We start from the raw sequence: 17,843 nt of genomic DNA on the forward strand, positions 1-17,843 counted from the left end.
CAAACATTTGGGGAAATGAAGCCATGACTATTGATGTTGTGTAAAATGTTTCATTGCTAAGTTATTAGTTATTACATCAAAACCTCTGTACCAATTAGTTCTGATTTGAAAAGCACAGCATTGTCATAAAAACCCATAAAAGCCTAATAATAATACTGAGATAAGGACACTGATGCTAACAACAGTATTGATATGTGTAATATCAGTGAAAATTAATGCTGGCCTATAATATCAAACTGAGTGTCGGAGCCATCAATCTGTGATATTTTGTATCTACCTAATGTTTTTTATTGTTCATCTCTCTATTACATCTGGTATGATGTCACGTGGGTTGAACTGACAATAAAGTTCAGCTGTTCACCTGCATGGCGGAAAGACAGGTGGGCTCATGCAGCCAGCAGCACATAGATCCCACTGACCCTCTCATACCAGTGCCCGCTCATGGTAGTTTCAACAAGTCACTCAATGCAGTATAGTCCAAAATTAAGCTTGTATTTCTTTATACTTTTGATTGTTTCTCCTGACAGACTGTCACTACCAGGTCTTATACTGCCTCTGACAAGCCATTTCAAATCTGATGATTTTCTTTTTTATTAGAGATTGAGAGAATAATCTCAACTCAAAATTTAAATCACATATTAAATTGTAAAAAGAGTGTAGCGTGCGTATTTTGGTGCCTTACAGCTCATGCTCAGGGCAAAAATATCCCATATATGCAAAGGATCAAGACGCCTTTAAGTTGCGTCATCGGAGATAAAGCATAAATTGTGATAATAAAAGCCCCCAGATAAAACCAAATTCGTTTGTAAATTAAGGGTCCGTGCAGAAAATGCATTCAATCATTTCACTAGTATTTATGTTTTTTGTATTAATAGCTTCGGTTATAAACTGATAATTTTTATATGTTGTATGTATAAAATATTAACCCTAACTTTAAAACCCGCCCAAAAAATACGGAAAACGGGCTTAACAAGCAAAGATGCACTTATTCAAGCGACAGCATAAACAAATCCAAAACTTAAATCACACATTCAACAGTAAAAATACCGTAACTTGTGAGTTTTATGTTAATGCCGATTTGCATAATCGCCGTATCGGTGCTTTTATTTTGAAAGCGGTAAAGGAAGCCGTGCCGTCTGCGTGTTTTGACATTTGACGCTGGAGGAAATGCTCACAGTGAGCGTGTAGCTGTCCAGGGGTTGTGTCCTGCCATCGCCGGTCAGACAGTTTGCGGTTGATGTTGTCAGGATCCGTCTTCTCCTTCGTGTGTCGGAATGTGACCGTCTGAATTTCTGCCCTGAATACCGGAAACTGGATCCGAACCCTGAAAATAAAAACATGAATCCGCGCGATGATCTTCAGCCAACAGGTTGGTGAATTTTTAAACTGGCAGAGAAGTCACTTTTTGCAACCCCAAACACCTGGACACCTCTTTGACCTGATTTTAATTCCGTCTTGAACATTATTCCCTTTACTTTCAACGACGTCAAATATCATTATCCCAATTTCTGTTCCTTTACCGCTTTCATTTCCGTTTTTTTTCCGTAACAGATAACGACACTCCAGCGGAGGCAACAGATCCTCCCCCGAGGATGTCAAGACAGCAGATTCTCACCTTAATATCAATCGCATCTGTCAACTTCAGCTCAATGATCTGCTACTCAATATTAGGCCCATTCTTCCCAAATGAGGTGAGCTAACACAAGCCCACACCAGGGGGTACAAATGAGGCGTTCAGGGACACTTAAAGCACCCTTTAATAAGAGATAATGAAGTTTCAGCTACCGGCTTCGTTAAAGTGAGACAATGTGTTTTCTGAACAAAAATTCCTCCTCTTTCTTTTGAGGAGTTGAATTCATTAATAATAAAAACCATATTTTTGTTAAAATTTAGCACATATCAGGGCTTTTTGCTGCTACAGCTTGACTTGGTCTGGTATGACCGGTATGGTGGCTAATCATAGCTAATGTTAGCAAACTTTATATCTCTGTCAATTTTCAAACATACTGCGGGTGGTACTGTTATACTACATTATGTTTTAACACAAAGTTTAAGCATTTGTCTTTAACTCTCCTGTGTAGTAATAATGCACTTACAACTGTTGGTAATCCAGTCCAAAGGCGCTCATTAAACAACACAAGCAACACAAAAGTTGACCTTATTAATGGCTTATAGCAGATCTATAAACTTTTTACATCTTCTAATCATTAAAAATTGAAACCATCATCCAAATCATACACATATCAGCCTCTTGTGGACCCCAATTGTGACCCCTATTTTGTGTGTTTTTACAAAGGGGGACCTTTAATGCTGGTAAAATGCGTCATACAACAGATGATAACCGCTATCAGGGTTGTGAAAACTCTTCTCTTTCTATCAAGGATGTGTCTAATAATTGGTTTGATGATTGATGAGTATATGGAGGTGCGAACAGCTGCAAATGTTTTGTTTTAGCCTGAGGAGTTGGCGTGGTGATGAGAAAACAGTGAAAGCGGTGGCTTAACGTCCCCCTCTGTGGATCGAGCCGATCGTTCATGATGTGGTGCAGGCAGGTCTTTGTAACCCTCACAGATCAGTTCCCTTTAAGAACTCAGTACCAGCATCCTCTGAGTGGAATGAGTGAGTTATCATGTGCTTGCCTCCCTGAAGGCCAGTGAATGACTGGCTCTGTTATACTTATTGGACAGAAGGTCTCAGGTAAGATCAGCTGACATCATGTGTGAGAAGTGCAAAATTCAGCATTTGTTTTTATGTTATCTCAATACGTCGCATATCCTTATTTAATGCGTTTGTCACTTCGATTGCGTGACCTCATCTGTTGTCACAATGGACCACGAAATAATCGTTCCTCCTTAAAATATGTGACATGATGTTTCTCCACAGGCAACGAAGAAGGGAGCCAGCCAGACGGTCATTGGTCTCATATTTGGCTGCTACGCTATCTGCAATTTAATTGGTTCATTGATCATGGGAAAATATGTAAGTATAATATTGCATTATTTCTTATTGGCTCATGCTGCCTGACGTGTGATTAGCTGCCCAGTAATTTACTCTCTTTTCGCCATTAGATTGTCCAAATCGGTGCAAAGTTTATGCTTGTGACCGGGCTTTTCGTGTCTTCGCTCTGCACCATTCTGTTTGGGTAAGTGCTGGTCCTGCATGTCACTGAAATATATTGTGCACAGTTGTAACTTAGGTGTTTGGCTGCACATCAGTGAAGCCTTTGCAGAATAAGGGCTGATATAAGGCTCTTGTCTGTGAGGTCAAAGCCTGATACAGCTCATTTCCCTGAGCCACAGAGCTCAGCTGTTGTGCAAAAACTACTACTAACACATCAAAGAGCCAAACTGTTGCACTGGGTGACACGTTCCTTCAGTATACTGAATCCACACACACCGTCCTGCTGCTGCTAATACTCTCTACCATAGAGCAGCATGTGTGTGCCTGAGTAACGTTTGCTAAAAACTACGGTGCCCGTTCTTACAGATGTACATCTTCAGGACGCATTAATGGAATTGGGGCTGAGGGCCACAGACAGGCTGGTCATCATGGGATTAGTTGACTGTAAGAAATGAATAATGATCAAACCTGCCATATAGCACACTGTTATATTGGCAATGCACGTGGATCTTTGTGAATTTATTGTTATTCTTTATTTGAACGTGCATTAATGTGGAATTGTGATCTAACTATGTTAAGACCAAACAGTCTGCCGGGAGGCTTGTTTCAGCTGCATTCCTGTTCAGCATGAATTATTCGTTTTTGCTTTCTCCTCTTGCAGATTACTCGACCAGGTTCCTGCCGGACGCGCTTTCATTGCTCTGTGCTTTGTTGTGAGGTCCATCGACGCAGTGGGCTTTGCCGCTGCGATGACCTCCTCGTTTGCCATGGCAGCAAAAGTATTCCCAGACAATGTGGCAACTGTTTTGGTGAGTGGAGACGAGTCTTGTGCAACGGGCATGTTGTTTAAACATTAGAATCACGAGCAAACAAAAAAGCATTATAGTTCGGGTTGTTTTGTGTGTCCCATGTCTCCCAGTGCCATGGAAAATAATACATAACTTCCACCATAAAGTATGTAGTAATAGTACTTAAACTGCGTGCTATATTTAGATATATTTGTTTACTGGTTATGTAAATGCGTATTCCAATGTGCTGCCGTTCTCTCTCTTTAGGGTAGTTTGGAGATGTTCACAGGACTCGGTCTGATTCTGGGTCCACCGGTCGGGGGGTGGTTCTACCAGTCGTTTGGATATGAAGTCCCTTTTATGATTCTTGGATGTTTCCTGTTGATAATGGTTCCCTTCAACATATACGTCTTGCCAGCCATTGGTAGCATTTTGTGATTTCAGCATCCCATTTGTTCATTTTTGCTCGTTCTGTCTTTCTCTGATTGTGAACTTCAGTGTATTTGTTGCTTCTCTCCACTCAGACGCAAATCCCTCGAAGGGTTCATTCCTTCGACTGCTCACCAAAGTGAAAATAGTCCTGCTCTGCTATATGATATTCACTCTTAGTGCAGGTCTGGGCTTCTTGGATGCCACGTTGTCCCTGTTTGCTATTGAGACGGTAATTTCCTTTCTTCTAACTAAGTCAACTTTTCCCCAGAAAAAACTTTACTCTTCTTAGCGTCAATGCATTTTTTTCTGCCCCCTCCATCGTATCTAGTTTGGTCTATCAGCTGGCTACGTGGGACTCATCATGCTTGGTTTGTCTTTACCGTACTGTCTGGCGTCGCCGGTGCTCGGGTATTTCACTGATAAATATCCTGTGAGTATGAAGCAAAGGTGGATCATTCTCTCAGAATTGAAGTTTGTCATTTTGAACATGTGCTGGTCGGTGTTTATCAGGCCACCAGGAGTTGGTTCATGGTCATTGGAGGACTCACCACAGCGACTGGCTTCTGCCTGCTCGGTCCCGTCCCCTTCCTTCACATCCCGAGGTGAGCGTGTGGTGGAAGTTACAAAGACTCTCTTTCTCTTTCTTTGGACATTCGCTATTTGCTTTCTTGCTGGGAGTTCTGTGGGAAGATCGTTGCCACTCTCACGTCCCGTCCATTTAAAGGACCAGTGTGGAGAATTTAGTGACATCTAGTGGTGAGGTTGCAGATTGCAACCAGCTGAATACCCGTCACCTCACACTCCTCTACAGTGGCTGCTAAAAACATGAAAAACGCAAAAGGTCCTCTGTAAGGGCAGTGTTTGGTTTGTCCATTCTGGGCTGCTGTAGAAACATGGCGGTGCAACATGTGATATACAGAGTTCATTGTAAGCTAACAAAAACGATTCTTATTCGCAGGTGATTAAATACTAATGAAAAATTAATTCTGAGTATTATGTTTAATTTCTGCCAATAGATCCTCGTAAGTCTTGTACACTGGTCCTTTGATATTGAGCAGCCTGTTAGCTTAGCTTTAATTTAGCTTAGCGTAAAGACCGGAAACAGAGGGAAACAGCTAGCCTGGCTCTGCGGGATGTGCCTCCCAGCATCTCTGCAGCTGGACTCTCCACTGTGATGACTCCAGGAAGTCACTGTGCCCGGCCAAGAAATGGTCATGGCACGTAGCCCCGAATAAAACAACAAAGTTAAACAAACAAGGTAGAGTCACGGGCTAGCTGTTTCACCCTTTCTCAGGTCTTCATGCTAAGCTAAGCTAAGTGCTGGCTGTACCTTCGTATTTAATGGCCAGACGTGTAGAGTGATGCTGATCGTCTCATTTAAATCTTAGCTAGAATAAGCTAATTTCCAAATGATGGCTCTAACTTGGAATACAGTGTATGAACTAAGGAAATACTGTACTCTTTCAACATTTCCATTTTCCATTTATTATTAGATAAATATTGCTGTTGTTGGCTTGAAACATGTGTTCACTTATATTCATTTAGTAAAAAAATCATGTCATACAGACAAAGCAGAATATTAACTCGTGTTTTTTCCTGTCGTGTGTGTGTTTGCTCGTGTAGTCAGCTGTGGCTGCTTATCTTCATGCTTGGCGTAATTGGGTTTTCTCTTGGCATGACTGCAATCCCAACATTCCCTGAGATCATCACATGTGCATAGTGAGTGCCTTCACACGTCGTGGCCCTACATTCATGACCTGCAGTTTTTTTTATCATGCAAGGTGAACACACATGTTCAACAGTGTTTTCTTCTCCTGTAGCGACGCAGGATACGAAGAGGGACTAAGCACTCTTGGACTGGTGTCTGGACTGTTTGCCGCAGTTTGGTCCTCAGGGTGAGTCCTGCTGGTCCTCACCGACATCCAAGAGCCGTTTTCCTGTATATCTGAAAGACATCTGACATCTGAATATGAAATCAGTTGGCCTGCTGGTTCGTGTAATTAGATTTTTAATGTGGAAATTGTATTATTTTTTTAAAGGATGTTTTATGGCCCAGTGGTGGGGGGCATCATCACACAACATCTGAGCTTTAAGTGGGCAGCTGCGATCCAAGGAAGCCTGGCGTGTCTTGGCGTAAGTATCAGTTTGTCCAGTGTTTGCTCTGACTCGCCGGCGTATTCACGTCTTCTTATTTAACATCATCAGAGCAAACGATAAGGCGCTCAGCCTCGTGTTGTATACAGAGGTCACACGGCTGATTCTCACGTTGCCAAATGTTGCCAGTGTGATAGCGCCAGACTGTCAACACGGTGGCTTTTACTTGGCCCTCATTTAATGGAGAATTGGGATTCCAAGCCTGCCAATCACTGGGGGGTTAAACGCACCATGAAGACCGATAGAGAGGGAAGCTTGTCATTCTCGTTTCATAGCAGTTACACACATGAAACTCAATGGCCGCTCTGTCCTCAGGCCTTTCTCCTGGCGGTGTGTTATTTCTGTCAACGCCCGAAACGACAAAGGTAATATTAACCTCAAATTCACATCAGATTTCTGTCACATATTTAGACGCCTCATGGATTTATACATACTGTTAATTACACGGAAGGCTATTTAGATTTCATTTGTGCAGTTTCCAACAATGTGCTGGTGTAACGCTCACTTCTGTGTGTGATTTTAAGTGTTCGAGAAAGGAGTCGACAAACAGATGAAAGCACTCCTCTGCTGACGGAGTGAAGCCTCAGCCACGCGTGGAAGGACGCCATGCAGCACAGATCACCATCAGTGTTCCCGCTACTTGAATCAGCCTCCAAGTTACACAAACTTTGTTTTTTAATTATTAATTGCTTTTTAACATGTTTGAATTAGACAGTTCTTTGTTGTTTGGGTTGTTTTGGAGATAATAATGATTTTTACTTGGGTCGTGGCAACGTTTTTTTGCTTGCGTTTCCATGTAATATTTTTATGAAATGTTCCAGTGGGTACTACCTGACAGGCTACGAACAAAGCAGTACGACTGTGTTGCTGATTTTAAGTAGGTACATTAGGATTTAAATAGATTATATCAAACTGTGCAGCAGCTTTCTAGTTGCAATTTTGATGAATGTAACATGAACCACTGGAAATCACAGAGTCCAGATCACAAACTAAATGTGCCTTTTGTTCTGCTGTATTAACAATCTCATTTTTCCACACCACATGAGTTGGATTTTATGTTGACGTGTGACACGTTGAAGCTGCCGACCACATTCATAGTAACATGAAGGAAATAAGCATGTCAAGCGTTACGTTATGTAGGTCACAGCTCGAACACTGTAACTCAGTTTGACCAGGAGAAAGTGACATTCTGCTGTGGTTAATCTTTTTGTTTTCTCTTCTGAGCAAACAATTTGGAAAGTTTTCTACCAATGTGAATAAAACAGTAAATATATAAATGACCTGCTTCTTTTTTATTTGACTCAATTTTAAAGTCGAAACATCAGCTATATTCTAAAATAATAAAATGTGCCCAAAAGTCAAATATACAGTCATCTCCACTTGACTGGCTCAAATAATTCTTTAAAATAATTTTCAATTATACTACGACTTGTATCCTTTAGCATCGTTTCACAGGTATGTTCCAGGAAGGTGAAGCACACATGGTCAAAATGGCCCATAAGCGTATTTATTTCAGTGTTTTAGATATAAAAAGTGTGACTTATAATTTATGGAAACACTTTACAAAACATTTGTAAATGAAAAAGCAGTATTCTTATAGCTGTAAAGAAGTGTCATATGCAAACTTTCAATCTCTTACAGGCTGAGAAAATAAACTAGAATATTACAGAAATGTTTCCTATATTATCTGTAAAAATGTACACAATACTCAGTTTATGCTTACGTCAAAAAATATGTAAACATACAAAAACACTCCTGCAATTGCACAATTCTTTGTTTTGTTTTTAATTAACAAATTTGAACATTTCATTGGTCATTCTGTGTTAAATAAAATACAGAATATGAACATACTGACTGTGAAAAATACAACGCACCTGCAAGATTTACTGTCGTTACAAAAATAGACTTCGTATGAAAAGAAGGATAAAGAGCACTCGAGCTGAAAACGACCGTGTGTCCGTGAGTTCATGCATCAGGCTGGAAGGCACTGTTAGTCCGGCCTGTCGGTCTCTTGGGGAGCGGCCTGTCTGTCGATCTGCCTCTCATCCTGGTGCTCGTCGACTCCGAAGCGTCTGCATCTGAGAATGTGGCTTGAGATGACGGTGCGGGGACTCCTGGCTTTTTCACCTTCTTTTTCCTTCTGGCTCTGTGGGAAAAACCATAGCTCACAATCAGCATTCATTATTTCTAAGCCATAATGTAACATGTGGGTCATAAACCTGAGTTATCTTGGTGCAGTGTTCAGTCACCACGACCCTGTGAGTGCAGTCAGGAGGTGAGACGTTTACCTGGCATCGGTCAGCTCAGGCTCGGTGTCCGAAAGGGTCGGCTCAGAAAGAAACCGGAGTTCCCCAGAGGAGCTAATTGCAGCAGATACCTTGGAAAAGTGAGAAAGGAGGAAAAAATCAAATGACAGGAGAAGACTTTGTACCATACAGATACTGTAAGATGAACCACAATAGAAAGCATCCATTAAAGCCATACTCCTCTCACTCATCCACTTTAAGCTGATCAGGGATTTGTCACAGTTTCACCAAACTACGGTAGACGGCTCCCAGCAGAGCATGAAAGTCCTGTTTCACTCAGCATTTACATGACTATCTTATTCTGTATGGACGCCGCCATCTTCCTCAGGTCACTTGAAGTCACACGTGCATCACAAAAGGTGCCTGTGGAAAATCATTTCAGCAGCGTGCAGGTATTTTTAGGTCGGTCAGCACTCTTTGATGGTCACGGGTTTTGCCCTAGGAGGCTGAAATTTGGCATGGAGATCTAGTGTGTGTGTAAGAGTGTGTGTTTATGCTCATGCTAACTAGCTAAAAGGGGGCATGGTAGTGGGAGGATCCTAACGCGAAAAGGTGCAAACTTCCAAAAGGTGCAAAAAGAAAGACTGAAGCGAAGGACCTTACCAAACAGAATCAGAGGCATCTGGAGGGTGAATGTAAACTCCCCCTTACAGCCACATCCTTTGACTGCTTTTAGCCCACATTGTTACTGAAACAAGACTGACAGGACAGATGCTGCTGTCTCCTTACCCTGGTTGGCGTTGACCTCTCAGCAGCCGCCTCACACAGGGCTGCGTGTGCATCTACAGACTGAGTCCCCTCGTCATGGAAATCTCCTGCAAGATAAAATAACTGAGCATCTTGCTCCGCATTTGGAAGTTTTATACATGTCCCTCATCAGGCGTCTACCGCAAGATAAAACTTACTCTGATCTGCTACATAAGAAGCGAGAAAATATCCCTGCTGCCCGTTGTTCAGACGACCGAACCACCAGTTGTCATTGTCTTTGTACAGCACTTGGATGACATCACCGCGCCGTATGGTCAACTCATCAGATCGATTGGCGCTGTAGTCATAGAGCGAGACGACCTGGAGGAGGTACACAAACGGCATGTGAGAGGGGGAAGGTCGCGTGTGGCTGAGCTCGCTGCTATGGTGGATACTTACTACTTGCTGGACGGGAGCAGAGTCTGTTTCCACGTGGAAACCTGAGGAAATGTGGTCAGGGAGGGTCTGATGGAGAAAAAGATCAGAATTTTAGATCATTTTTGAAGACAGTAAATGGGGAAATATGCTTAAAAGCCTCTAACGGCCTCACCGACTGTAGCCTGAAAGATGAAGCTCCTTTGAGGCGCTGACCGACTGGACTGAACCCGCCTGAAATGACCAGAAAACGACAGCAAAGAGCAGGCATAAATATTTCAACTCAAACTGAAACACAATCCAGAGACCCGTGTTTCCGGAGATCTCTACAGACTCAAGTGAAAATCACAAGCGGTGCATCTTTGTCTGTGTGTGTGATGTGCATGCTTGAGGAGACTCAACAATGCTTCCAGCATTTAGTCAAGGTTGGCACATGCTAGAACTGTACACCGCGCAGCTATAATCTTCCAAAATATTTGACCTCACATTATCACAGAGCTGCATTAAAACCATTCATTGGCTGAAGACACATAACAGTGTGATTAACTGTACAAGCCACTCACGGTTTTGGGTGCTCAGGGCTGCCTGGGGGATAAGCTGCTCCGCCAGAGAGCCAGACAGCTGCAGCTTGGAGTGCGGCGACAGGAGAGATGGAGGTGGTAACGAAGCATTTAATCCCGTCTAAAAAGGCAAAGCTGGACTTTAGTTGCACAGCAATTTGTTTCACTTCAAAATAGCAGTAATATAATAACTGCTTTCAATTTCAGTCACACCTGCTTAGGCTTCCTAATGCAATTTTCTGGTCAGGGTTTCGGTTAAGGTGTTAACATCGTAATTCATGCACGACCACTTCCTTCCTTACTATCAATAAACAGTAATTAGTAGGTTATTGAGTGGAAAACTCTTAGTTAATGGCCTAATGTTGTAGACTATGGTCATGCAGATTAAGGCATTAATACATGCTTTATGGTGACAAATAAAGAGCCTGTATGCTACTGATATGCATGCTAATTAGCAGCTACTTAATGGTGAATATATGTACCTTGATGTAAAGTGTTACCCAAGATTTGAGTTTACCATTAAAAACACACTCTCTATAACTTAATAGACTTAATTTTTCCTTCCTCAGCATTAGAGAGGAAACCCAGAAACAAACTGGTTCAGACAGATTACAGCAAAAGAACAATGTTGGCATGAAGGGCCCAACAGGTTACATCACCATCCATGACCTGAATAACGACCGCTTCGGCACACAAAGGTGTGTGTCGGGAGTACTGGTCAAAAACTCACTGTGAGAGAATCTGATGTCAAACTCCTCCCCGTGTGAGAAGTCCCCATTTTATCTGCAACCCACACACACGACAGACAGGATCAGTGTAAGTGAAAAGAGTGAATCCAGATGTACCACAGCACACCCACAGGAGAAATGCACAGTACCGTGCTCATAGAATCCAGAAGTTGAAGACCTCTGATGTGGCTCCTAAAAATGGTTTGAAAGAGTTAGCTTTGCACTTTCTTTATTTATGCATACAGTGAACTGATTTTAAAGTAATGGAGTATTTACAAGTACGGAATCCAGCTGCTCCTTAACACACTGCATTTTCAATGCAAGCCTTGTCGCTTGAGCAAACTGGTCTATGGTTGAAGCAGCAGATGCGTCCTGTAACGCTGGGGGGTCAGGAGTGTGTCTGATGGTTTTGGTGTCCACAGAAGCTGATCTGCTCGTGGCTGACGCTGCTTTTATATTGTGCACCTCCAGCTGGGACGCTGTGTGATGCAGCACAACACAGTCTGAGCTTACTTTGTATTTAAATGCCTGAAGGAGTGAGCGCGGTTGATGGATCGGGCGTTTTCACGAACCTTTGCGGTCGTACAGGTACACGTGCACAGGCTGACTCTGACCGAAGGCGCAGAAAGCGACCATGTTTTCATGAGGGTGAAACGACACGCCGTGGAGAGCGGTGGGGTAGCAGAGCTCGGAGTAGACTGCAACTTGGTCACCTGGGAAGACAAAGCGGGTGACAGCTGGAGCCACTGTGCAGAATACTGCGAAGAACTGACTGGCTTCTTTACTACAGAAAAACACACGTGATGCTCACCTGTGTCAGTATTCCAGACATACGCCATCCCATCCTCGCTACCAGAGAAGATGAAGTTCCCACATGGCGTGAAGCTGCTGTAGATCCTCTCTCTGTAGTTTGTGGCTCCAGTGTACTTCTTCACAGCCAGGCTGAGAGAGTTGCATGAATTGTGGAAAAGATATTAATGGATATTTGGATAGATTGGAACAAAAAAATCTTGGTTTTGGACTGGAACAACAACTGTTCTGGGCAATAAATGATTCAAAAAGCAGAACACAGTTCACTCTTTCCTGTAATTACAGATGGTACTTTTGAAGTTTTGTCTTATCTGATTTACATTCTCAAGTCCATCATCCTCAGCACGCTGTCTTTGGAATGGATGAGCAGGCACCGGCCGTTTGGATGGAGCTGCAGCATGTTGATGGGGATGCCGCTGAGGTCACTCTCATCAATTTTCTGCCGAGAGAAGAAGCACAGCTGCTCGAGTATGTTTGCTAATTACCTAATCTGACATATCTGAAGTCTACCGTGTGATGTAGATCAAACATTACAAATATCATCTCCTGTACCTTCTCCACACACCAGCGATGACATGGCTGACGCTGCTTGCTGTCACTGACTGAAGTCTTCCACACAATGATGAGGCCTGTGTTGTCTGCAGAGAACATTCTCCTTCCTAATTAACAAAAGGAACATCGGCCGCAAGTGGAGACAAGTGCAATACTTTTCATTCACATTACAAAAGAAGCAAAGCTGTGGCATGTTTCGACAGGTGTCTGTGATAAGAGAAATGTTTTCAATCCACTTTGAGTACTGGGAGACATCTCAGGTTCTCAGATGCAGGTAGAGTGCATTGCCGATGGACTTTGGTTTACGACTATGAACTGAATAACACAATCAAAATCTTGGTGGCCAGTAAGCAGTTCAGCTCAGATAAGGTACATGCAAGTTTCATGCATAAAGACTTGAATGATAGCAGCTCTCAGGCAAATACTGAAGCCAGGGCATGACAAAAAATAAACCCATATAAACTGTATGATTCAGTGTTTCTCTCATACAATGGATCTGCTTTATTGTCATGGTGTCATCCAAGCCCTGCTTTATGGAACACCCTTCTTAAACAACAATAACTCACTCAGGGTCATAGGAGGGAAATACATTATTAATACACAGCAATCACTCTTATCTTGTGCAGGGTAGCAGGTGGCTGTGGACCTTTCTGAGCATGCACTGGTGAGAGGTGAGCAAGGCTTCCAGTTTATGATAGGGTTTGCACACTTAACGACACAACGCTAACGCCACAATACCTTCAGAGTCAAAACAAACTGTGTTGATGAAGCTGCTGTGCCCCTCGAACTCCTGCAGCAGCTGGCCGTTCACATCATCGACATTGAGCCTCCACACTCGTACCAGAGAGTCATAGCCCCCCGTCACCACCAGGTTCTGGGCTGTGGGGTGGTACTGAGCGCAGTACACAAAGGATGGGTGAGGGAGTACCTTCTGGGCTGTTCCCAGTAGCCTCTCCACGTTCCACTCTCTGAGGGAGAGGAGCAAGAAAAACTGAATAATGCAAACATCTTTTAGGGCAAAGAAAGTGTGTTCTTTAAATAAGACTCAGCAGACTGTCGCCACTGTTGCCCCAAATGTGCTGCGTCACTGGTAGAATAAAGGCATAGTGAGCCACTCACCACAAGGAGCACTTACTCCCCCTAGAGGTGACACCAAAAAATGCTATTGCAGCACTCAATCACCAGCAGTAACCCCTGCTCATTCACTGCTAATCAGCTGTTTTTTTAATGTAACAAACAGAGATGTACCTGACAGTTCCATCAGAGGAGGCAGACAAAAGGCTCCGATCGTCTCTGGACCAGCACAGATCATAGACTATTTTCAGATGTCCACTGAAGGCAGCCAACACCTTGCCAGAGGGAATCTCATACACTGAAAATGCACATTAATAGGTTATTCTTTTCCGATGTTTTTTTGTATATGCTTGGACTGTCCTCCTGAGTTTGTCTCCAGAGCTGTTCATGACTGCTGTGTGTAAACAGAGAGTCAATTAGCTGAAGAGCTGCTGAGGTGTCAAGAGGAGCGTTCAGCAGGGGGAGCTTTACACAGACGAGGTGTTGCTTACCGACAACAGGGAAAGCATCTCTGTCAGCACAAGCGGCAGCCAGTATTGTCCCAGCGTGAGAGAAGAGCACTGTGAAACAGCCCATCTGACCACCACGGAACGACAGCATGGGCTTGTTAGGAATCCGACAGACCTTGAACAGAAAGACACTGGTAACTCTTGTGATGTAGTGAACCCAATCCAAACAATATCTGGGTGCATGCAGGTTAAACTACAAGAACGATTTGTAATTCCACTGTTCAGAGTTAATATACTCAGAAAATACAAATATCCTTTTCTCATCTTTCATATCAAATAAAACCTCTTGATTCCACCAACCTGTCCGGGCAGCCTGCTCCACCTCAGGGCCGGCGGCTTGCTGTCCAGTGCCTGTGTCAGGCTTTTCTTGGTGACCTCGTTCTGCAGTTCACTGTAGGAGGTGCTGCCCCGCTCCTCCTGCAGTGCCATCATGGACCGGATGCTTGGGTCCACCTGCAGAACAAAAACCATCTCAGTAACAACATACTGCTGAACACTTGCTGCTTAATTTCAACTTCAAACCAAAACATCTGAAACAACATTATCCACAGAATTACGAACATGTAACATGTGAAAGATTAGTTTATCTACTTAACTATAGTAGAAATGTTTGACAGAAGTATTCATAATAAAGAAAAACAAAGAAGTTAACAGTGGCTATAAAGCAGCGACTGACTTACATGCTCAGGGAGTTTGATGCCTTTCACCGTTACATAAAGGGTGGATGCGTATTTGCTCCGGGGGTACTTCCTCCACCACTCGACCACCTCAATTGTTTTAGGTTGTCTCTTGGCCCGAGGTGGAGGACAGAAGAGCTGGAGGCGAAGCTTACTGTCGATGTTCAGCACACCATTCGTACCGACAAGCTAAACGACATGATGAAAACGTGAAATAAGTATTGAAAAGAAGTATTAAATACAAATTCAGCTTCAGCCTTTTCTTAATAAATGATCAGAACAGAGAGAGTACCTTGAGGAATGCCCACGCAATCTTTCTGAATCCTCGCTCATGCTTGTCAACGTCAGCGTTGGCCCTTGCCTCTTCCATGGTTATGGGGTCCAGGATCTTAACGAAGCATTTCAATAAAAACAGTCAATGACAGCAACAAAGAAATTGGCCACATGTGTCTAAATGAACTGCCTCTCACTTCAAAGAAGAGTGAAACTCTGGGGCTTTCAGCGTTTTGTTGAACAAAGTAACCAAAGCGCTCATTGAAGATGATCTGCTCCTGCCACTCAGGGATGATGGATTTGTTCTTCTTGAAGTCAAAGGGTTGAGTCATGATGGGGAGGATGTGGTCGACGTTCTCTTGCTCGTAAAAGGAGGAGACTGGACGATGGCTATGAAAAACAACTCAAAGACTTCATTTTCAAGCAAATACATATTTAAAGGTTTTAGCAACCTCTACTCCCTCTACTGAGCGGTTAAAATACCTTGACAGCGTATGGTCCAAGTGGTACAATTAAGTATGCAAATATACCGAGCAATACCAATGTGAAAAAAACACTGAGCTGCAGTAATATGAGCCTCTGGAAATGTCTCACCAGTCTTCTTTCTTCACATACTGTCCAGTGACTTCGTCCACAACATGGATCTTGACCATGGGGTGTGAGACCAGCAGGTTGTTCTTGAGGCGGTCTGTCCTGTGGACGTACACTCCCAGCACGAGGCTGTCATCAAACGTCGGTTGCTGTGCTGCATCTGCCTCCGTTTCACTCTCTTCTTTGACAACTGAGAATGGGAAATTGTGAAAATTGTCAGCATCATACAATGAACCGACTTCTTTGTGCAACTTTGCAAATCAACATCCAGTCACCGTGCTTTTTCTTCTTCTTTTTCTTCTTTCCCTTGGTTTCTGTTTCATTTTCCACGTCGGCATCCTGGTCAGCATCTTCATCTTGATCCCTACTGGACCAAAACGTATAAAATATTATTCATATTAAAAAAATACATAAAGATATGTCATATTAGTGGATGTACACACCTTTCTTCCGACTGTGCGAGTACAGATTTCAGCTTTTTCTTTTTCTTCTTTCCGACATCATTATTCAGCGTAACATTTTGGGAGACAATGCTCTCGTCCTCAGTCTTGACCCTCGTCTTCTTTAAAGTCCTCTCCTCCTCCCGTGCAATCTGCTGCTGGTATTCATGCAGCAGCTTATCCTCCTTGTCCTCCACCTGACTCTCAGCCTTGGCCTCTGTGCTTCCTCGGCTTTTCCCCTTCTTACTTCTTTGCTTTGGTTCCTTTCCACCACCTCCATCATCTGGCTCCAAAGCGATCTCAGACTTGGAAGCATCAGCATCCTCCTGGATGTAACTTGAGTTGTCCTCAGGTACAGGGAGGGAAGGAAGCTCCCTCTTACTTTTCCTCTTGCTTTTTGAAGTCTGACTCTCCTCTTGGTTTCTGCTGTTGTTGATATTCGCTTTTTCCACCGTTTCCCTCTCTCTTCGTTTATTCTTGGTGTAGCGAGGGCTGCCCTGTTCGGGCTGATAAGTGTTCTGGAGGATGGTCTCATCGTCTTCTGTGTCCTTCTCAAGGTTGAGATTCTTTTTTAGACTCTGAAGCTTAAAGAAACAAGAAGGGAGACCAAAACATGTCAATATGTGTAAGCATTTCAACACTAAACTACCAAATCTTTAAAGTTAGATTTCATGGTCTCAGGTTCATGGAAGAACTACACATATTAGTACACATACCACAATTGTCTCCTGAGTTTCAGTGTTTTTCTTCTTCGCCTTTTTCTTCTCTGATTCAGTGTATTTCTTGAACACTTCATTGAATCTTTCCCGGGTCTTCGCCCGGTCTTCACTCTCACCTGTAGAAAGGTTACACAATTATTAATGGGCAAAGTGGACATGGGTGGGCTACTTAGAGATCAATTAAATACTATGTGATCAAAGCGGTATGTTGCTGTGATGAAGGGTTAATATAGTTAATTACTGTGCTTCAGGACCATTTAGAGGTACACCACATATCAGATTTAAATACGTTTTTTAGGTCACTCACCTGCTGGCATCCTCAGGCACCGTAATGTCTCTCATCCTGAGTGCAAAAGGAGAGTAATCCAGGGAGGAAGGTTGCCATCCTGAAGATTCAAAACATGCATAACGCTAACACGGCATAACAAAATCTCTGCCGGATCATACATACGCGATTAGTTTAGCTAACCGTGTTTCAGTGTTTCACACAAGTTTAGCAGTTTGGATGAAAACACAGGAACAAAACCGCCTCGTATTTTATGTGAAATCTGTTTAGCTGAGGCTAAAACAATCTTGGGAGAAGCAACCTTTGTGAGAGGCTAACAGTTAACCGCTAGGTAACGTTAGCTGCGTTAGTTAGCTTGCTAAGTGCTAACGTCAGCTAACATAAGCGGCATTGTTCACTTACTACGTCTGCTACCGTAAGATTTACTTTATTCTACAAACAGCCAGAGCTTCATAAATAAAACAGATTCCACACAGGCGTATTTAAAAGGCTGGAAAGGAGTTAGCAAAGGGCCACTGCGTGTATCCACCCTGCAGTGATTGCCCCGTCCTCCAACTTCACCAACAACGCTGAGTCGGTTACCAAGTCAACCACAACAAGGGTGAACGTGAGGGCGGAGCGTGGCGACCATGTTCGTGACGCACTAAGAAAAACAAGAAACTGCACCAATGAAATCGCAGGACGGAAAAATCGAATTTACGC

The 17,843-nt window shown here is 43.2% G+C and overlaps 2 protein-coding genes across 4 annotated transcripts; one reads left to right on the forward strand and one right to left on the reverse strand.

The window, feature by feature from the left end:
- The first annotated feature begins 1,154 nt into the window (after positions 1-1,154).
- Positions 1,155-7,771, forward strand: slc18b1 (solute carrier family 18 member B1). The gene is made up of 14 exons (XM_070979595.1): positions 1,155-1,369; positions 1,552-1,691; positions 2,884-2,979; positions 3,069-3,142; positions 3,782-3,929; positions 4,176-4,332; positions 4,433-4,569; positions 4,669-4,770; positions 4,851-4,942; positions 5,964-6,059; positions 6,161-6,235; positions 6,380-6,473; positions 6,810-6,859; positions 7,019-7,771. Exons 1-14 carry the CDS (start codon positions 1,339-1,341, stop codon positions 7,071-7,073), a joined length of 1,347 nt encoding a protein of 448 aa, XP_070835696.1. The 5' UTR covers positions 1,155-1,338; the 3' UTR covers positions 7,074-7,771.
- Positions 7,772-7,980: 209 nt separating this feature from the next.
- Positions 7,981-17,729, reverse strand: ahi1 (Abelson helper integration site 1). Of its 3 annotated transcripts, XM_070979662.1 has the most exons (27): positions 17,671-17,727; positions 17,163-17,241; positions 16,853-16,971; positions 16,140-16,720; positions 15,972-16,063; positions 15,700-15,886; positions 15,303-15,495; positions 15,125-15,220; positions 14,836-15,021; positions 14,456-14,608; positions 14,138-14,270; positions 13,821-13,944; positions 13,311-13,540; positions 12,573-12,679; positions 12,341-12,459; positions 12,022-12,152; positions 11,783-11,923; positions 11,487-11,689; positions 11,360-11,402; positions 11,213-11,265; positions 10,486-10,603; positions 10,098-10,156; positions 9,947-10,012; positions 9,706-9,868; positions 9,530-9,615; positions 8,783-8,871; positions 7,981-8,640 (listed from the first exon to the last, which is right to left on the reverse strand). In XM_070979662.1, exons 2-27 carry the CDS (start codon positions 17,170-17,172, stop codon positions 8,460-8,462), a joined length of 3,663 nt encoding a protein of 1,220 aa, XP_070835763.1. In that variant the 5' UTR covers positions 17,173-17,241; positions 17,671-17,727; the 3' UTR covers positions 7,981-8,459. The 3 variants fall into 3 exon arrangements, with proteins under 3 accessions (XP_070835763.1, XP_070835764.1, XP_070835762.1); XM_070979663.1 differs by having other exon boundaries at positions 15,972-16,060; positions 17,163-17,729; XM_070979661.1 differs by having other exon boundaries at positions 17,163-17,729.
- Positions 17,730-17,843: the final 114 nt, after the last annotated feature.

The sequence above is a fragment of the Chaetodon trifascialis genome, chromosome 14, assembly GCF_039877785.1.
Source record: "Chaetodon trifascialis isolate fChaTrf1 chromosome 14, fChaTrf1.hap1, whole genome shotgun sequence".
Taxonomy (NCBI): domain Eukaryota; kingdom Metazoa; phylum Chordata; class Actinopteri; order Chaetodontiformes; family Chaetodontidae; genus Chaetodon; species Chaetodon trifascialis.